This window comes from Tachyglossus aculeatus, chromosome 20 (assembly GCF_015852505.1).
Source record: "Tachyglossus aculeatus isolate mTacAcu1 chromosome 20, mTacAcu1.pri, whole genome shotgun sequence".
NCBI classification, from domain to species: domain Eukaryota; kingdom Metazoa; phylum Chordata; class Mammalia; order Monotremata; family Tachyglossidae; genus Tachyglossus; species Tachyglossus aculeatus.
Genome location: NC_052085.1, coordinates 9,917,856 through 9,939,602, shown reverse-complemented (window position 1 = coordinate 9,939,602; position 21,747 = coordinate 9,917,856). Strand labels below are relative to the sequence as shown.

The window sequence follows — 21,747 nt, the reverse complement described above, 5'->3', positions numbered from 1 at the left end:
GCAGCCTATGGATGAGGGGTGGAGCTGTTATTTTGCAGCTCTAAGGTTCTGAATAACCAGAAAACTTCCTCTTCCAGTCCATTCTAATAGAGAGTCCCTGTCACCCAAACAGAAGCAGAAGCTGTTAGGAGAAAATGGCATGGGCCTCCATTCCTCAGGGAATCAGTTCAGAGGTTTGTGTGCAGTGAATGTCTCTGCTTATTGTTGTATCGTACTCTCCCAAGTGCTTACTACAGTGCTCTGCACACAGTAAGTACTCAATAAGTGCGATTGACGGCTGACTGACTGGTATGAGCCTCCCAAAATGCCAAGGGCCCCCAAATAGGCTGGGATGGGTAAACCATGTCCATTCTGGAGTGAGTAATCTTCTTCTACTGCCCTCCCTATTAGACTGTGGTTTCCTTGTGGGCAGAGAGCCCATCTTCTATCTCTGTTGTACTCTCCCAAGTGTATAGTACAGTGTTCTCCCCACGGTAGTCAATAAATGCTATTAACTGATGGAATTATGAACACTTTTTAATGAAGCCACTCTGCTCTATCAGAATGAGCTATCTTGGGAATCTTTCTATTCCTGTTTTTGCTACTATTTAAAACCTAATCATATTAGTATTGCGTATATTAGTTCATGCAGCCAAAAAGAAAGGAAAAAAATTGGTAAAGATGTATATATATTTAATTATATTTATGCACAATATCTATACATCTATATGCATATATATTGATATACATCTATACATAGATATAGCTATCACTAGTATTCAGAGAAGATGCTACTGACATTGAAATTCATTTATGGATCCATCTGCAGGGAGGCTAAAAAGGCAAATGCAGGAACCACAGTCCTGATCCCAGTATGAATAGTCAGGGTTGGGGTTTACAGCACCTGGACCTGTTTTACCACTTTTGCCTCAGGATCCTCTGGAAGGTTCTGCTTCTGAAGGACCACTTCTTTCTTGATGCAGTAGGCCATACTGTTGCAGTTGTCTCCCGGTTTTCCGCTGAGATGTAGTATTGTCCGAGGCTTTGTTTTATTGCATCCTTACAACATTTCTTTGCCCCTCTTGTTTTTCAGTTACCCAGTTGCAGCTCCCCATGAAGCACCCTTTAGGGAATCCTACTGTTCTCCATTTTCTGTATATCAGCCACCCAGTGAACCTAGATTGAGGTCAGCATAGTTTCAGTGCTAGGAAACTGACTTAGCTCCAGATTTCTTTCTTTGGAATCCTGTTTTGCCATTTGATAATTAGTTAAAGCAAGTATTTTAGAAAGGGTTTTTGGGGTTTGAGGTTTTTTTTTTTTGGTTTTTAACTCTTCAATTATGGCTTCCTTTGACAGGGCACTCCTGTCCTTCTGAAGAGTATAAATAGCTTCCCCTGGCCAAAGTCCAAGAATATCTATCTTCATACAAGAAGAGCATGAGGTTTACACCCTTCAATTCATTTGTATTCAGTTTTTCTTAATGCTCATAATTCTTGAAGAGCCAGGTGTCCGTTGCCTATTCGTCTCATCAGCTTTCTTGCATGGAGGTACTGTTGATCGTGGATTTTGTTTACACTCTTAGAATCAGGTGGATGCCCTCCCAGCCTAGTCTGAGAAATGTTAGAAGGAACAAGAGGTGCTTTATCCATTTTGTTGTGAAGCACCATAAATGATCCTTTCATTGCCTTACCACTTTCCTTCACTGTAACTTTTTTTTTTTTACAAACTTTAATGAAACTCATTTTTTTCAACAGTATTCAGACAAATTTTACCAAAGATAAAGAGGTCTGGTTTCCTTCACAAAATTACGAAGTAAAGCAGAGCTCAGTGCTGTACTGAAAGAGATTATGCCGACAGCTAATTGGAATAGATAAGTATTGACATGAAACAGCTTGCCTAGCTCAGAGAGGATACTGTTGCCGGCAAGTCAGGTATGGGGAAAAACTACTATTGTAAAAAAAAAAAATCTATGTTTTACTTTAAAAGGTGAAGTTTTCAGTTCCACGCTTTCAATATAATCGATTTGTATTCTTTAATATTCGATGCTTAGTTCAAGTAATTATCTCCCTTCACTTTCAGATAGAGCGATAGTATTTTCCTTTTGAATTCTTGGAACTTCAGCCTGTGAGCAACAGTACTTCTCTAGTATGTTGCTTTTGCAGCCTAACATGAGCTCAGATAGCCAGTGTTTGGCAAGGGGCAGCAGGGAGGTCTGATTTTAGAGGCACCAGACCATAGGGAGGTGTTTGGAGTCTTCACCTGGTATGCTGACATAAAGTAGGATGACTATCAATCAGGCAGAGGTATTTATTGAACACCTACTGTACTGACCTAAGCACTTGGAAGAGTAGAATGAAGTCAGAGGACCTGATTCTTGTTCTTAGGGAGCTTACAGTTGGGCAGGAACAGAACAGTTTAGAGAAAGAAGAAAAGAAAAAGTTAATGTGTAAAAGAGTAAGTGCTTAAATAGTAGGGTGTGTAAGTTGATACATAAGTGCTTTGAGTACATTAAGGGCCTAATTAGCTCAGGAATGCTGAGGTGGTAGAAGGGGAACATGGCCTGGGGAGAATAAAAATTAATTGGGGAAGACCTTCTGGAGGATTTCAGAAGGACTTGAAGCTGGCAGATTTTAATAACAGTAATAATAATATAATAATAGTACTTGTAAACTATGTGCCAAGCGCTGGAGTAGATGAAAGATAGAGTGGACACAGTTCCTGTTCCGCATGAGGCTCACACTCTTAAGTAGGAAGGAGTGGGATTTAATTCTTATTTTGCAGATGAGGAAACTGAGGCAAAGAGAAGTTAAATAACTTGCCCATGGTCACACAGCAGACAAGTGGCAGAAGCTGCGATTGGAATCCAAGTCCCCGACTCCCAGGCCTGTGCTCTTTCTCAGCAGGAGGGAGTTCAGATGGGAAGGAAGGGCATGAACATGGGATTTGTTATGGGAGGAATGAAAACAGGGCACAGTGAGTAGATTAGCTCGAGCGGAACTAAGGGTGCCAACCGGGGTAGAGTGGAAGAGTGGGGAAGTAAGAAGGAGAGAGATGATGGAGTGTCCTGGGGCCACTGATAAGGAGTTTCTGCTTGATATGGGGAGGTATGGGTAAACAGTAAAGACTTTTTTGAGGAGAGGAAGGACAAGCGGAACGATAGCATAGAAAACTAATCTAGGAAGCACAGTGAGGAATGGGATGGACTGGAGAGGGGAGAGATTGGAGGCCAGCAGAGCAGTGAGGAGGCTGATAGAGGAGTCAGACTAGGCTATAACGAGTGCCTGGTCCAGGGTGGTAGCCATTTGGAAGGAGTGGAAGCAGCAGGGGGGTCTATCAGGGAAGTGTTGTGAAGGAAAAACTGACAGGATTTAGGACAGACAATATGAGAGTGGAAAGAGAGCAAGAAGTCAAGGGTAATACCATCCTTAAGGGCGTTAGAGACAGGTAGGATGTTGATGTCAGTTGTGATGGGAAAGTGAGTACTTGGAAGAGAAGATGAGTTCAGATTTAGACATACTGATCTTGAGGTCCTGGAGGGACATTTATGTGGCGTTTTCATGAAGGCAGGGGAAAAAAGTGAGATTGCAGAGGGGGTAAGTGATGTGAGATAGTTGAAGCCAGTGGGCAGATGAACTCCTCAAGGAAATCAGTGTAAAATGAGAATTCATTGGAACCCAGAACAGAGCCTTGAAAGACACAGGTGAGGAGCTGAGGAAGAGCCAGCATAGGAGATAGAGAAGTAGCAGCCAGAGAGGTTGGAGTGTGTTTATATGCAGTTCTGACAGTACTGAGTACCATAAAAATGTGACAGTTCCTCTTTAGATTTTGAGAGGGGTCTTCAGGTCCCTCTGGACTTTTGTTTATCTCATGCCCATCTGCTTGCCCTTCTAGACCATAAGCTTACTATGGGTAGAGAACCTGTCTGCTAATTCTGTTATGTTACTCTCCCAAGGGCTTAGTAGTAGTAGTAATAATAATAATTCTGGTATTAACTGCATACTCTGTGCCAGGCATTGTACTAAGTGCTGGGGTAGATACAAGCAAATTGGGTTGCACATAGTCCCTGTCCCACATAATAATAATAATAATAATAGCATTTGTTAAGTGCTTACTATGTGCGAAGCACTGTTCTAAGCACTTGGGTGGATACAAGGTGATGAGGTTGTCCCACGTGGGGCTCACAGTCTTTAATCCCCATTTTACAGATGGGGTAACTGAGGCACAGAGAAGTTAAGTGACTTGCCCAAAGTCCCACAGCTGACAAGCGGCAGAGCCAGGATTAGAACCCAAGACCTCTGATTCCCAAGCCCGGGCTCTTTCCACTGAACCACGCTACTTCTCTAACATGGGGCTAACAGTTTCAATCGCCATTGTACAGATGAGGTAACTGAGGCAAAGTGAAGTGACTTGCCCAAAGTCACACAGCAGACAAGTGGCGGAGCAGGGATTAGAACCCATGACCTTTCAACTCCCAGGCCTGTGCTGTATGCTCAGTAAGCGCTCAGTAAATATGATTGATTGATTGATTGACAGTACATGTGCACATGCAGGTTGTGCAATATGTGGACTTCTTTTTCCAGCCATGTTCACAGCCTGTGTCCACCCTGATTTCATCTTTCTTGCCACTGATCCCTTGCCTAATTCCTGCCTCTGGCCTGGAACGTCTTTCCTTCTCAAATTCGACAGACAATTACTCTCCTCGCCTTCAAAGCCTTATACTTTCCAAACGCTTAGTACAGTGCTCTGCACACAGTAAGCACTCAGTAAGTACAGTTGAATGAATGACTGAATGAACGAATGAATTGAAGGCACATCTCCTCCAAGAAGCCTTCCCTAAGCCCTCCTTTCTTCGCCCACTCCCTTCTGTCACCCTGATTTGCTCCCTTTATTCATCCCCCTTCTCAGCCCCTCAGCACTTAAGTAATTATCTTTAATTCATTTATTTATATTATCTGCCTCCCTTTCTAGACTGTAAGCTCATTGTGGGCAGGAATGTGTCTCTTTATTGTTAAATTGTTCTCTCCCAAGCACTTAGTACAGTGCCCTGCACACAGTAGTGCTCAATAAATATGATTGATTGAATGAATGAGTCAAGCACTGTTCTAGGAACTGGGGGTAGGTACAAGTTCATTCATTCATTCAATCATTCAATCAACAAAACATGTAGACAGGTGTCAAAGTCGTCAGAACAAATAGAATTAAAGCTATATGCACATCATTAAGTCGGTCAGGGCCCCAGTCCCTGTCCCTTATGGGGCTCACAGTCTAAATAGGAGGGAGAACAGGTATTAAATCCCCATTTTACAGTCGAGGAAAGTGAAGTGACTTGCCCAAGGTCATACAGCAAGCAAGTGGCAGAGCCAGGATTAGAACCCTGGTCCTCTGACTCCCAGTCACATCATCAAAACCAGGAGTTTACAAAGCAAAAGCTTCCTGGCCTTTCAAATGTCCTGCATGACATCTGGGGAGGAGGAGAGAGGGAGAGAAGGGTTCAGAGTAAGGAGGTTGGCGCTCTGCATTTACATGAGAAAGAAAAAAGTAGGTGCAGAGTGGGAAGAAATATAATTTTATATGACCTACTTGGATATTTGCTGAGAAACAAATACTAAGTATACAGTCATGTGTGACTATTACCTTTAATCGCGTCTGTGTTGTTTTCTGCTAGGAGAGGGATAAATATCGAGAACATTAAGATTGAATAATAGTCTAATTTTTGGATAATCTTGTTAAAAGTAGCCACACACTTCTTTTGCTGATGAGAGGATTTACACCATGTAATTAATAGGACTGTGTGGTGATTAATTTGTACTTTCCAAGTGCTTAGTACAGTGCTCTGCACATAGTAAGCGCTCAATAAATACGATTGATTGATTGATTAATGTTGGTGTAAGATCATTAACTCTCATGTGTATTTCTTAAAATGCCATGAAGGAGAAACAGTGTGGTCTAGTGGATAAAGCCTGGGCCTGAGTCTCAGGTCATGGGTTCTGATCCCAGCTCTGCTATTTGTTTGCCGTTTGACCTTGGGCAAGTCACTTTACTTCTCTGTGCCTCAGTTCCCTCATCTGTAAAATGGGAATTAAGCTCCGTGTGGGACAGGGACTGTGTCCAACCTGATTACCTTGTATCTACCCCAGCGCTTGGCACATTGTAAGCGCCTAACAAATACAGTCATTATTGTTATTATGCCGCAACCAACAGTGATGACCAGCACCTAAATGCACTGGGCTCCTTATCACAGCTAGGATTCAGTAAATAAAGCATATTTGCCCCCCAGTAGGTCTCGTAGTTTGGAAGATGGAGTCTTACAGACAATATCCCTTAGAACAGATGCCCCCAGGCCACACAGCAATCTTGGTAACAGTAAAATCAGTATGTATCGAGCACCCTCCGTGGGCAATGCCTTATCTAAGTGCTTGGGAAGTACAAAACAAAAGAAGTGGTGCATTTCCTGCCTAGGAGCACTCAGTTTACTCCATGAGCTCATTTTGCTTGCATTCATTTCCCCCCCCCCCCCCCCTTCCTTTTTGTAGTTTGCTGTATGCCATACAAACACTCAACATTAGCACCTTGTATCTTCACCCATTGTAGGTGTTCCTGGGACTTTCCCCTGGGGACTCAGCCTTGGTGAGCCTCCTGCTTTTGCCCCTTGTTGTGTAAAGATGCCAAAATGTCCTTAAAGACTCCAACCCCCGGTCTTTCCCACTTCAGCACCTCCAGTCCTTCTGGAGATGCTTGTTTTCATTCGTTCAGAGCGCTTACTGTGTGCAGGGCACTGTCCTAAGCGCTCGGGAGAGTACAGAACAATAGACACAATCCCTGCTCACACCGAGCTTAGAGTCTTGATCCTGCGCCTCCTGGCTCCACTCCCTGAGCTCTGGAGATTTGACCCATTAAAGGTTTTTCCGGATGCTTTCTAGAAACAGGGAGTAGGTCTAATATAGTGATCTCATACTCACCCCAGCACTTAGCACAGTGCTTGATACACGGTAAGCACTAAGTAGTAGTAAGTACTGTTGTTGTAATGGTAAGTACGTAAATACATGTAACGATTTTTTTAAGATGAAACTTTTTGGGTAATGTAAAGTATTGGCCATGTAGGTAGTTTTAGGAAGGAGAATAGATTAGTTATGGAAGGATCCTCAGAATCCTTTAGTTGGTCATCCTGTGTTAGGGAGCATTGGCCATAAAAATCCAGTTCTATGGCTGTCTAACCTATTCTTTGTAAACTACTGGAGAGAATATTTCCAGGTCACTTTTGGAAACCTTTTCAATATAAAAAGTTTTATTTGTGTGTAACCTGAACTCTTGCCACGATTTCAACTCAGATTTTCTCTAGCCAGTGTTCTCAGTAGAAATTGAGATGAGGATTTTCCTAATAAATGAGTTTTGGTAAATCATGCATCACATAATCTTGTTTTTGAGGAAACCAGTGAAAATACATCATCTTGAAAACCATTTTCTGTTTATCAGTCAATGGTATTTACCTTTATTACTTAACATCCTATCTTCTGCTTTCATTTTCATATTTGACACCCCCTCCATTATACCTAATACTTCACATTATTTGGTTAGGAAGGGAGAATCAAAGGCATTTATTTATAGTATTTATTTAGCATTTACTCTGTGCAGAATTCTGTACTAGGGGTTTTGGAGAGTTCAATAGAGTTAGTAGACATGATCCTTGCCCTCAAAGAGTTTACGATATAGTGGGTGAGAGGGAAACTAAAATAAGTTACCTATAAGAGGAAGCAGTAGAATCTATACAACTATGTACATAAGAATAATGAGGCCTGTGAGTACCTATGTGCTTAGGTGATTCAGAAGGGCTGAAGTAGTAGTTGCAGGGGATACAGGATGGGAAGATGTGAAAGTAATTAAGGAACGTCTGGAGGAGTTGTGATTTCAGAAGGGCCTTGAAATTAGGTAGAGCAGTGTGGTCTACTGGATGTGAAGAGTGGAGAGAGTGCCAGGCAGAGACGATGGCATGAGCCAGGAGTCAGCCAGCGGCCAGAGAGGTGAGAATGAGGCAAACCAGGTATATTGGCTCCACTTCCAGAGAAATGTGTGAGCTGGGGTGGAGTGAGGGAGGAGTGAGGATAAGTAGCTGGGGAAATAACTAATTGAATACCCCAAAGCCAGGGGTCCCGATTTTCCACTCCATGTGGAAATACACTGCTGAAATGGCATAGAGAATATTAGCCATAGAGAAATGGCATAGAGAATCTTGTGTTGAAGCTCAGTACACAGTTAAATGCTGTATTTTTTCCTGTTAGCGTCAGAGTTTACACTTACCTTTCTATGTAAAATAAGTTTTTGAATTTGTACAAAGTGTTCAGTTTTTGGAACTGATGTAATAACGCTTAGTTATAAATTTTGGAACCACGTTTCGTTCATATCCCAGCTCTGCCAATTGTCAGCCGTGTGACTTTGGGCAAGTCACTTAACTTCCCTGTGCCTCAGTTCCCTCATCTGTAAAATGGGGAGTAAGACTGTGAGCCCCCCCCATGGGACAACCTGATCTCCTTGTAGCCTCCCCAGCGCTTTGCACATAGTAAGTGCTTAATAAATGCCATTATTATTATTAGTGAATTTTAATGTGTTTACTGCTGCAAGTAGTATAACATCTGAATTGAATGGGACAGAGTAAGTTGACTGAAAAGGAATGACCAATAAGTGGCTGAGAGCCAGTATGACAATCACCTCAGTCATGCAAATTGGCAAGTGCCCAGGTCTTCTCTCCCAGAGGTTGGGGTGACTTGTACTTCCCAAGCGCTTAGTACAGTGCTCTGCACACAGGAAGCACTCAATAAATACGATTGAATGAATGAATGGAGATTTGGATCTAGACTAACATAAAAAATGCTATTACTGGATTAGAAGAGTGGTTCATTCAGCCCAGGATCCTATCTCCAACAATGACAACAGAATGTTTGGAGGGACGGTGGTGACATTTGCTCTCCGTGGCATCTCTCTGAATGATTAGGATCCGAGCATTCTTTCTATCTCCAGTAACACACTTTAGGTCTCTCATCTATGGATTTATAAATACACCACCTGGAACTTGCTGATATTTTTAGTTGATGCTGGGAGGGATGGGCAGCAGATGGAGGTGTTCGAGGAGCTGTGCAAAAAAAAAAAAAAAGAACCCAAAAAAACAGGTCTTAAATCAACTTTTGTAAGAAAAAATAGTGGAGAGGGTAGAATACTAAGTGCTGTTTGGTGCTCAAGGCCTGGCAGCTAACTTTGGGATACAAAAATATTGCCGTAAACAATAGTTGCAGAGTACTGTTTGCCAGTAGCTTTCCAGAAGTGTACAAGTATGTTAAAATGGAATGAATTTCAGTTTAATCTTAGCATAACCATAGCCACAGATTGGTGTTCTTTTGTTTTCAGTACCTCAGATTGCTCCCTTTGCCAGTAAAGATTGCCAATTACCTCCTGACAATAAAGATTAAGCAAGAGCCCCGAGTGGCCCCAACAATTCAGGATTCAAATTTCCAGTTATCACCAAGGTGTGATTTTGATGAAAGAATCCATACGGTGATGGCTCACAAAGGGCATTTTCTTTCCCTTAGGATTCACCTCTGTTTGATCTCATTAAACAAGCAAAAGAACGAGAAGGACCAGCTGATCACCCTGAGCCCACTTCCAACCTTAATCTGCCTCTTCAGCATTCTCACACTGCAGCAGATCTGTAAGTAAACATTCATTTCTGCATCTGCGCCCTAGTCTCAACTTCAGAGCTGGGCGGTTTCTCCTAAAATATTGTAAATGATTTGAAATTGGACTGCCTGTTCCACTTATATTTATTATTGCATTTATTGAGCGTTTACTATGTATAAAATGGCCTGTTCCTCGTACTTTTAGTAGCAACATTATTATATTTATTGAGCATTTCCTATGTATAAGGTGCTAAACTAAAGGTTGGGTTAAGTTTGAGAAAAACGACCTACTACCCTTCTCAATTAGAATATAAATGGGGGGGACAAATACATAGGACAGTGAGAATCAATCACAATAGGAGCAACAAAGAAAGTTAAAGAGTTCAGATGAGCAGTAAGTAGTTCAAAGAGTAGAAGGAGGGAGAAGTGCTATTTTATGGGCATAGCATTGCACTCTGACAGTGGGGGTTAGAAGGGATCCAGAATCTATCCTAGAGTGACCACATATCTGAGAAAATCTTGTATGTCCCCTGGGAAGCATTGTGGCCTAGAGGAAAGAGCAGGGGCCTGGAAATCAGAGGACATGGATTCTAATTCTTGGCTCTGCCAATTGCTCGCCGTGTGACTTGGGGCAAGTCATTTAACTCCTCTCCACCTCGGTTTCCTCATCTATAAAACGGTGATTAAATCCTCCTCCCTCCAACTTAGACTTTGAGTCCCATGTGGGTGGAACAGTGTTCAACCTGATAAGCTTGAATCTACCCCGGTGATTAGAACAGTGCTTGACACATAGTAAGCACTTAAAAAAATTCCATTAAAAATATAAACAAAATAAAGCATTGCAGAGTATAAGCCTACTCATTTTCTCTTCCCATTTTCATCATTCATTCATTCAATCGTATTTATTGAGCGCTTACTGTGTGCAGAGCACTGTACTAAGCGCTTGGGAAGTACTAGTTGGCATCTCCCCCAAGTTCAGATTTAGGCTTTGAAATATCTAATCAGTCCATCTGTTTAACATATTTTCCATCTTTGATGCTCACTGAAGCCCTTAATTGTTCAGTATGCTCTTTTTTCTTGTGAAAAACATATCACGATCCTGTTTTAGGTTGTAAGGTCCTTGAAATGATCAGTAGTATTTATGGAGTGTTACTCTGTGCAGAGCCCTATACTCTTGGGGGAGTAATAATAATTATGATATTTAAGTGCTTACTATATCCCAAGCACTGCATTAAGTGCTGTGGCAATTACAAAATAATCGGGTCCCACATGGGGCTCCCAATATAAGTAGGAGAGAGAACAGATATTGAAGCCCCATTTTGCAGATGAGGGAACTGAGGCACAGAGAAGTTAAGTGATTTTGCCCAAGCTCCCCCAGCATGTAAGAAGAGGAGCTGGGAGCTGCACTTGCCTAAAGTACCGTGGTCTCTTCTAGTAGTGAAAGGGAAGGAAAATAAGGAGACATTCCAGTTTTTTTGTCGTCTAAATACCTGTGCAAAGCCAATGCCTGGTCTCTCCTTCTTTCTCTCCGTTTCCTACCCATGTCCCTCCACTTTCCCAGCCACTGCTTCTGTCTTGCTGCTTTCGTAGTTTAACTGGCGTTTGGCAGGTTTGAGAGTTGAAGAGGTGCAGGGGCAGAGGAAGAGAAGGAAGCACAGTGTTTTTCTGCTCCTTTTATACCAATCTTGTCTGAAGTAGCCTGATGGCTCTTCTCGCAAAACACTGGCCTCAAAAGTTTACCAGGTGTTCTCTCCATTTGTAAAGGGCTTGATTTTTTGGTTTATTTTTAAATAGTATGAATTTTTTGTTCCTTTGAAAGTTGTTATAAATGAGTATCCTCATGACTGGGCATAAATATATATATATATTTAAATTGTGCCATTTTATGAAATAATTTTACTGCTGAAATTAGAAACGTATTTTAAATGTATCACTTCCTTCTGCACATATCTAGATATCTGTCTCCTGTTAGATCCCCTAAGATAAAAGGAGCAACAGTTCGTGTAAATTCCTCTCAAAATGCAGAGGCACAGACAACTTCAGGATCCCAAATTCAGAAGCAACAGAAATCTACCTCCCTTTCACTTTTTTATAAAAAAGGTGAGTAGAGTTATTATTATCGAACATTTTACATAAGTATTTGTCCTTTTGCTCTTTGGTAATGGCAAATAGTGTATGGTGCTTTGAGTTTTTTGAGGACAGCTGCATTTTTCGGTTCCAAATTCATAATAATAATGATAGCGTTTATTAAGAGCTTACAATGTGCAAAGCACTGTTCTAAGCGCTGGGGCGGTTACAAGGTGATCAGGATGTCCCACTGGGGGCAACTAACCGTCTTAATCCCCATTGTACAGATGAGGTAACTGAGGCACAGAGAAGTTAAGTGACTTGCTGAAAGTCACACAGCTGACAGTTGGCGGAGGCGGGGTTTGAACCCATGACCTCTGACTCTAAAGTCCACGCTCTTTCCACTGAGCCACAAATCCATGAAATTGTAAACTCCTTCAGAGGAGGAAACTGCTACTTTGATTTTTATTGTCCTCCCCCAGACCCCTAGGACAGTACTGTGCACACAGAAGGTGCTCAGTAAGTGCAGCAGCCACTGTTGCTGCCGAAGTGCAAATAGCCATGACAGAAACATGGCTAGAGAATGCTGCTGTGCGGCACTAAAACATTTCTGAAACCCACCAACCCATCAGGTTCCTCGGAGTGTAAAAGAATCCTGTGGAAAGTCCAAATGAACAAGAAGCTAAAAGTGAAAAATAACAATTCCTCCCTCCCTCAGTGTATCGACTAGCATATATCCGACTGAATTCCCTATGTTCACGCCTTTTGTCTGATCACCCGGAACTGGAACACATCATCTGGACCCTTTTTCAACATACCCTGCAAAATGAATATGAACTAATGAGAGACCGACATTTGGACCAGGTAAAAAAAAAACAAACAAAAACACGTTGGCTCCATTTTCCCAGAACTTTACGCTTGGAAGTAGTCTTCTGTTCCCGTTCCCTCTCTCCAAGAAGGTGAAGACCTAAAGTATCCAGAACACATGGTTACCCGCTCTTTAAGATATTAAGCTTTTAAAGATTATTTTCGTCGCAGTAAAATTTTAATTTCTCCACTAAGGACTGAAATCCTAAGTGCAAACCCAGATTCCAGTCAAGCATTAAGTTACTGTGATGAACCATCTTTGTTAAATTTTTATAAGACTTGTTTTGCTTTAATCCGTAAACCTATGAATTTCATGCAAGAATGTAAACTTTTAAATTCCTCTCACTGAAGACTGGAATCGCCATCTATTTCATTTATTCAGTTAATTGATATCATATGGTAGACTGACATTCTAGCTCAACTCTGAGCTGGAAAGTGAATATTGTGAATTATGAGCAAGTTATTAAATTTGTTTCTGCTCCTCAGAAAAGACAGGGAATCCAAATCCTTGCCTTTTGTTTTCCCATAAAATTGATTTCTCATGGTAAATGGAAAGCATATTGCAGTAAGTTCTCAATTATATCGGGCAGTGGGTTCCAAGGATATTCGGATTCCACATGTGATTCCCAAACTACCTCTTAGCCATTTGTTTTGCCCTCCTCCCAGACTGGACAGTGGTTCATCAAAATAGATGTGATTTGAATTTCGCTTCCAGCCTGGATAACTGACAGACAGAATAATCAACTTGAAAATTGCAGTGGTACATTCTGCCAAAATGTGAAAGTTGAGTTCCCGAGGAACCCCACGTTCCCGAAAACTCAAGTTGTAATACTGACACGGGGCCTGATGCTGCGCAAATGCACAAAGCATCACACTTTGTTCTGGCCACTCAAGATGAGGGTTTTTAGAAGAAAATCCCCTAATCTCACTGCTGTGATTTATCTTAGCGCTTAGTGAAATCACACTTTTGAAAAGAACCGAATGCCTTCATTTTCTTCAGCCCAGAGGATAGGCCGGACTCTCCCCTGATGATTCTTGAGTGAGCCTCCTGGAAGATGATAGCACCATTGAGCCCTGCTTACAGAACCAACTGTTGATTTTCCATTTTCTGGTGCAGAGAAAAGGGTGCTGGAGAGCTCTTTTGGCTTAAAATTAGGACATGCAACTCTGACTACTTCTGCTTTGATTGTTTTAAAATAGATCATGATGTGCTCTATGTATGGCATCTGTAAAGTGAAGAATATTGACCTGAAATTCAAAATGATTGTGACAGCTTACAAGGACCTCACTCATGCCATCCAGGAGGTATGTAAATTATTTTAGGGGAAGTTGAATCTGGGTAGCTTCATTTTAAGCTCTCTATGGGCTGGGAATGTATCAACCAAATCTGTTATACTCTCCCAAGCACTTAGTACAATGCTCTGCACATACATAGTAAGTGCTCAATAAGCACAACTGATTCATTAATGAGATGATCCATTTTAAAACTGTCCTCAAATCAAAATACTAGTTAATTTGACTTGACTGACTATTCTCAAGTCTGGATCTGTAAATATAAACAGTATTTCAAAGAGAATTTACTTTTCAATTTGCAGCAGAACAATACGTGGGTGCACTTTGAAAGGAGGTGGCACTTTTGCTGTTAAACTGGACATAGCCAATCCATGGCTTTAGATAGTGTGGTTAAAAGGTTTGGTTTTTGTTTGTTTTTTTCCTTACAAGTAATGTGTAATTCAGAAAATGCTGTATGTTTACCAAACCAGAAATGAATTCCAAACTTGACTGGAAAATTCTTTTTCCTAATGAAAGGCACATTTAGCTAGTGCTGACAGCAGTCCATAATAGAAGATAAGAAAACCTGATATGAGTTTATATGTCTGTGGAACATACTCTTTTTTTTTTCTCTCCAAAGACTTTCAAGCGTGTTTTGATAAGGGAGAGACAGTACGACTCCATTATAGTCTTTTACAACTTGGTCTTCATGCAGAAACTGAAAACGAACATTTTGCAATATGCTTCCACAAGGGTATGTTGAAAACTTTATTACAGTGTGTGAAACTCTCTATTTAATTGCTGAATGACGTACTCCACAAGCCTTGTACTTTTTCTCTTGCAGCCCCCAACCTTGTCACCTATACCTCACATTCCTCGAAGCCCTTATAAGTTTTCCAGCTCTCCTTTACGTGTGCCTGGTGGGAACATCTACATTTCACCTCTGAAGAGCCCCTACAAATTTTCAGAAGGATTGCCAACTCCCACCAAGATGACTCCAAGATCAAGGTTGGTGTTTGCCCGTTTCTTTTTTTTTTCTTTCTTTTTTTTATGGTATTCGATAAGCGCTTACTTTGTGCTGGGCTAGATGCAAGCTAATCGGGTTGGACACAGCCCCGTCTGCAGCAGAGTGGACCAGGCTGAGCCAAATCCTGTCCCACTTCAGGACGGTTTCGGACAGCTTTGTTTTTAGCCTTGAATCACATCCCTCAAGTTAGATGGAAGGGTAGCTTTGGATCCACAGTTACGAGTTTAATTTAGACATGTGTCCCAATTATCACCAGGCAAGTGGTTTTGAGGATTTCAACTGAGGCAGGCAATTGTACCCTCCCAAGCACTTAGTACAATGTTCTACACACAGTGAGCACTCAGTAAATGCCACCGGTTGATTGCTGCCATTACCGAAGGATTTCTTGTCCCGTTGCAGAACGTACCACCTGGATAACTCTTCGGGTGTCGACATCATCATTTTGCTGTAGCCGCTCTGCTGAAAAGGGAGGGCTTTTTCTGTGGGACTCTGGAAGTAGCCTTTTTGCTTGGTTTGAGGAGCCGTGCTAACGAACGTGGAAACCAAACCCTTTTATTCCCTTGCTGTGGCTCTCGTCCCCTGAACCCCATTTGAGAGCACCCTTTCTTTTCATTTCTCGTTTGAGCAGATAGGTGACTGTGAATTAAAACTCAGGTTTATTTTCTTAGTTTTATCATGAGCAACTTTTATGGCCTTAGGCAGGTTTCTCCCTCTACTTCAAAAGGATGCTGAGGTTCAGGAAGGGTGTTTGTGAAGCTGTTTGAGATTTGAAGATGAAAGGTGCTGTGCAAATACGAATCTTTGTGTTATCATCTGCATCAACCAGAAAACATTCCCCAGCTTTGATGTTCTCTGTGTGACTTATTATATACTATCATAGGCCATTTGAAACTTGCTACGCTTGTATGCAAAGTGGGAGACAAGTTAACCCAACCATAGTCATAACACAGTAACATCCTGGAAATTACTGTTTTACAAGGCTGTGGGGGAATAATCAGCAGAGCCGAAAAGTGAAGGAGGAAGGAACCTGTGATCACCCCTAAGGTGAAGTGTTGAGCAATGATAGGTGTGGTTTTGACAAAGAAAAATTATGACCAGGCAATCCTATAGCTGTGGGTTAGATGAACTCGGGAGAAATGTGAGCCCTATAGAGTTTCAATGAACTTTTTGTGAAAATATGTTTACACGGTAGAAAAGCAGCCTGAATTGGGATGGACTGTTATATGTCGAGAAGCAGCGTGGCTCAGTGGAAAGAGCATGGGCTTTGGAGTCAGAGGTTGTGGGTTCGAATCCCGACTCCACCACATGTCTGCTGTGGGACCTTGGGCAAGTCACTTCACTTCTCTGAGCGTCAGTTACCTCATCTGTAAAATGGGGATGAAGACTGTGAGCCCCCCGTGGGACAACCTGATCACCTTGTAACCTCCCCAGCGCTTAGAACAGTGCTTTGCACATAGTAAGCGCTTAATAAATGCCATTATTATTATTATTATTATATGTGATTGCTAATCCTAAACAACACTGTATAATAATGATGGTATTTAAGTGCTTACTATGTGCCAAACACTGTTCTAAGCACTGGGGGAGATACAAGATAATCAGGTTGTCCCACGTGGGGCTCACAGTCGTAATCCCTATTTTACAGATGAAGTAACTGAGGCACAGAGAAGTGAAGCGACTTGCCCAAAGTCATAGAGCTGACAAGTGGCAGAGCCAGGATTAGAACCCACGACCTCTGACTCCAAAGTCCGTGCTCTTTCCACTAAGCCACGCTGCTCCAAGTTGGGGTGGTGGGGGTAGAAGAGGAGAGAAGGAGTGAGGCAGTTCAGCTTTGCATGAGTCAGTACCAAGTGCAGTTTGCCCAGAAGAGATGGAGGTAGAGATGAAGGTCGTTCTGCACTGACGAACGGCAGGTGGGCAGAGAAATAATTCTGTGGATTTAACGCGGTCAGCAATCTGGTCAGAAAATCTCTGGCCTGCTTTCCTTTTATAGGCCGGAGAGTACAACCAGGGAAGCCATGGGCCCACCCGCCCCTGTGGGGGAATTGTCCTGGCTGGAAGTCCCAGGGGCTGCCAAGGCCAAAAGGGCTTGTCCCCAAAAGCAGAGGTCCCCGGGAGGCTTAGGGACCTGAGGAGGGGGGAGTTGGGAAAGGATGAAACCAGCTGGCCAGAGCTGCTCTGAAGTCCTGGTGGTGGTGGAGGGGCAATTCCCAAAATACACAGGGACCAGCTCTACACCTGGCACCTGCCCCGGCTCCATCCTGAAACAGCACCCTGGGAACAAGCAGCTGGAGACTTTGCCCCCTCCCTCTCACCTTCCTCTCCCCAACTTTGATGCGTCTTCAAACCCTGGGCTCCCACTACGTGGGTAGGGAATGGGAAGATTCACAGTAGAAAAATGAAGGCCAGGGCATTGGAGAAAATGACTAGGTGTTAGTGGGCTCAGACTCAGACTGGGAGCCCCACGAGGGATGGGGACCGTGTTTAATTCCCACTTGGGTATTTTCTCCCAGTGGTTTGCGCACACTAAGCACTTAAGAATTACAATTATTATCACCCTAGAATAGCAAAACTAAAAGGCCAGGCTGCAGGGCACATTCCCTCGTGTCTATTGGAGGCAAGAGAAGAAACTGCAAGGGAAGTAAAGGGTGCTTCAGATTGACACTGGAAGACTCCAGAGCACATGGGCTGCTTAGGGGACTGTTGGGAAGTGACCTTGCAGAAAAGGCCCAAGTGAGGCCATTCACAGCCCACTGGAGGACTGACGTGGCGTGAGAATGAGTAGAGTACTTGGGGAGCTCTCAGTTCCTCCACCATGCCTGGGAACAGAAGAGGAACAGGCACTGGGAATCCTGCTATGCAGAAGGAAAGACACAGAGCTTAGATGAGAGCCGTGGGGACAGACCATCGAAGGCACCTCTATTTCATTTGCTTTCAGCTTATGACTTCATCCAAAGTCACTTGGATCTGTGACTTTGAGGCATTTGATTCATTCATTCATTCAGTTGTATTTATTGAGCGCTTACTGTGTGCAGAGCACTGGACTAAGCGCTTGGGAAGTACAAGTCGGCAACATAGATGGTCCCTACCCAACAGCGGGCTCACAGTCTAGAAGATATCCATCCTACTCTCAAACCCACAGCACTTATGTACACCTTTTTCAATTACATATTATAAATAACTTATATTTATGTCTGCCTCCCCCTCTAGACTGTGTGCTCATTGTGGGCAGGGAACATGTCTGCCAACTATAGTTGGCACATAGTAAGTGCTCAATAAATAGCATTAATGATGATGGGGAGACATTCTGTCCTGGGCTGCTAAAAGGAAAAGTTTGAAAAGCGAGAAGGCTCATAAAGGTTTTAGTTTGCTTTTGGTTAGGGGTTATTAGACTGTAAAACTAAGGTGGTTAGAAGATAGACTTGTAACCATGAGTGTAGATCTAAGGAGGGCAACCACTGCAGCATATGTTCAGGTGTTCTTCGGGGCTTTTGTCAGAACAGAATTCTGAGCTAGAGGGAGAATTGGCCAGACTCAGTTTGTCATTTCCTATATCATGCAGAGGCATTCTGTCTTTAAATAGGAATGTGACATGCTCTTTGTTCTGGGTGTCACCTTTGTTTTCATGGAAAAATCTATTCAAAATTTTAGCAGACAAGGGCTATGTAAACCCTGGGTTTGATGTACCAGAGATGTGCAGGCATTTTATTTGCTCCTTGCTAAAACAGAACTCAGAGGTTTTTCTTTTACCACTGCTCATCATTTTACCTTTTGAAGTGCACAGGTAATATCCTTGATGCTCAGGAGCCCCAGTTTATCTTCGCAGTGTCAGATAAAGTTTGGGGTGCCTTAGGGTGGAAGCAGTAAGTAGCCACAGTGATAAAATCAGAGCCCCTCTAAAAATATCTGGAAGGGGGGGGTCTGCCAGACACTGTATTGGTCTCCCGATTGGAGTAGTTTGCCGTGATACAGGAGGTGGGGGAAGCCTTTGATTTTGTTCACTTGATGGTTGAAAATAAAGTGCTTTTTTCCATCGCTAATTAATCCATGTTTTGTCTTGACAGAATCTTAGTGTCAATTGGTGAATCGTTTGGGGTAAGTATTTTGTTTGCCTAGGGAACTATAAAAGTACAATTTTCTCTAAGTGAAACTGGGGAATATTATTTTCAGTCCTCCTCTCTGCTGCCTCTTTTCATATGATGCCTCCCCATCTTCCTCCTCCCAGAGGGTGGATATTCAACCAGAAGCAAGGGAATGAGGGTTGGAAGGGTTAAGGGTAGGGTAAACTCCTTGAAGTCAGGGACCGGGTCATGCTTCCTTTTGTAATTCCCCACACAGCCCCTAATACCTTACTCTGCCCAAAATAGGCTTGCAACCAATTCTGTGGATGAAGGTGGTGAAGAGGGAGCATGTTGAGTTGGTGGAAACAGGGTTGCAGTTATGGTGCCATACTCATTGGGCCACAACTAGTCCAGTACTGGCCAAAGGAATATAGTCCAAAGACCATGGCAACGACATTTTAAGCGTTTGTTCGATGCCAGCTACTTACCTGATTAGGCTGATTACTCGATGAGTAATCAGCCACAAGCAGGGGACTTCCTTTATGCACTGCTACAGCTAGGTAAAGACATGTGATGGCAAAATATGTCAGTGAAAATGTATGTTATTATATAATGGATTTTTTAATTTCCAGACTTCTGAGAAATTCCAGAAAATAAACCAGATGGTTTGTAGCAGTGACCGTTCACTCAAAAGAAGCGCTGAAGGAAGCAACCCTCCGAAACCGCTGAAAAAGCTCCGCTTCGATATCGAAGGGCAGGACGAAGCAGACGGAAGGTAGGTGTGAGACGTGCCCAAGAGGCACATTGGTGCATGCCAGGGAGAGATTTCCCTCTGGCCATGATCAATGAATCAATCAATCGTATTTATTGAGCACTTACTGTGTGCAGAGCACTGTACTAAGCACTTGGGAAGTACAAGTTGGCAACATATAGAGACAGTCCCTACCCAGCAGTGGGCTCACAGTCTAAAAGATGAATGATGAATTCAACATTAATATCTAAACCCATTCTTATTTCATAGCAGCCTGCCTCAAGTTGGTCCAATTTTGGTTGTGTTTATTGACATCTGGGAAACATTTTTTAGTCTTGAAAGGGTTGGGGAGGGGGTTGTCAAAACTACTAGAAAATTGTTGATTTATTTGGAGCATTTTCATAAAGCCGTTTGTAGACCCAGGCCTGGTTTTTAATATATAAAATCAAAAAAAATTCCTCTAGGTAACCAAAAATAGGAAGTTTAATTTCTTTGGTGGAGTCATACAGAATTCTTTTTTTCTACAGCAAACATCTACCTGGAGAGTCTAAATTTCAGCAGAAACTTGCAGAAATGAGTAAGTATTTGGCTGTTACCGCTTCAAAATGACCTTTTCAAAGTGATTGTTGGTCCTTTGTCTTCTCTTCACAAGTTTTACATGCAGAAAAGACAGGGGAGAGAATGAATGCGTGCAGCATTTGGGGGGAACTTGTCTTCAGTGTGAGTTGTTTTGAAAAAATAGTTGAGGATAATGCCTCTCTTGAGGAACTCTTCCAGGAGTGGCACAAGACCGTGGGCGTCTGGGGAGGATGTTGCGTAAAACTGACATCCTCAGTAACTTACTTTGAAAGGGCCTTTTTAGATGTGATTACAATTTGTTGTTTTTCTGCTACTGGGAAATTTTCCTATTTTGTAGATTTTTAAAGATTAAGACAGATTATGCCAGTGCCTAAAATCCATCCTGTATTAACAGTTTCAGACCCTTCAGGTGCTGTTCAGGAATGTTGGATGAGTAATAGTAAAAGTATTTGTTAAGCGCTTACTATGTGCCACGCACTGTTCTAAGCACTGGGCTAGATATCAGGTCATCAAGTTGGACACAGTCCTTATCCCACATGGGGTGCACAGTCTTAATCCCTATTTTGCAGAGGTGGTGACTGAGGCAAAGAGAATTTAAGTGACTTGCCCAAGGTCACCCAGCAGACAAGTGGCGGAGCGGGGTTTGGAACCCATGACCTCTCGCTCCCAAGCCTGTGCTCTTGCCACTGGGCCATGCTGCTTCATAATTAATTGATTTTCCCTGCCTGGAATATCCCCGCTGCCTGAGTTTCCCCAAACCACATCTTTCCTTTCAAAGCTCTTCCAAAAAATGACTTCCTCCTCTAGGACACAATTCTCCCCTCTACTTCCCTTCATGCCGTTCTGTCAGCCACCTCAGCACAATTTGTTGTTCATTTATGTCTCTTTTCTCTGTCCCACCTATGGTATAATTGTCAAGTTATGACTGCTCTTTCCCCCATAAGCTCATCAGCTGCTGTACCTATTTATGGCTCGATGTTAGTTTTATTAATGCGACCAAATCTTCATCCTGTCCTTCACCCAGTAAGGTTGGTGTAAATGAAGTTTATAGAAGCAGAATACAGAACACTCAGATTTTGAAGAAACTGCTCTAGGTGTTTGCTGATGAATGAATCAGATGCAGAGTTGTAGAAGCAGCATGGACCTGGGTTCTAATCTCAGCTCTGCCAATTGCTTCCTGTTTGACCTTGGACAAGTCACTTAACTTCTTTGCCTCAGTTCCTCAACTGTAGAATGGGGATTAAATAGCTGTTCTCTCTCCAACTTGGACTGTGTGGGACATAAGGGACAGGGACTGTGTTTGACCTAATTAACTTGTACTTACCTCAGCACTTAGAACAGTGTTTGACAAGTAGTAAGCACTTAATACCATAAAAAAAGGAAGTTTGGCCAAGATAACGAGGCCTGCATAACTTGGTCTGCCGGGCCATGTCCACAAATGTGGGCATTGTTGTGTGGACTAAAGAATGCTGGGTGTTT

The 21,747-nt window shown here is 42.6% G+C and overlaps 1 protein-coding gene across 1 annotated transcript in view; it reads left to right on the top strand.

Annotated features, from left to right (window-relative positions):
* RB1 (RB transcriptional corepressor 1) overlaps positions 1-21,747 on the top strand; it is a 100,379-nt gene that overhangs the window by 75,173 nt on the left and 3,459 nt on the right. Inside the window, exons 18-26 of the mRNA XM_038761557.1 lie at positions 9,558-9,676; positions 11,599-11,744; positions 12,430-12,575; positions 13,779-13,883; positions 14,491-14,604; positions 14,695-14,858; positions 18,942-18,972; positions 19,571-19,713; positions 20,217-20,266. Coding sequence (XP_038617485.1) covers positions 9,558-9,676; positions 11,599-11,744; positions 12,430-12,575; positions 13,779-13,883; positions 14,491-14,604; positions 14,695-14,858; positions 18,942-18,972; positions 19,571-19,713; positions 20,217-20,266 — 1,018 coding nt within the window. The remainder of the gene's footprint in view (positions 1-9,557; positions 9,677-11,598; positions 11,745-12,429; positions 12,576-13,778; positions 13,884-14,490; positions 14,605-14,694; positions 14,859-18,941; positions 18,973-19,570; positions 19,714-20,216; positions 20,267-21,747) is intronic.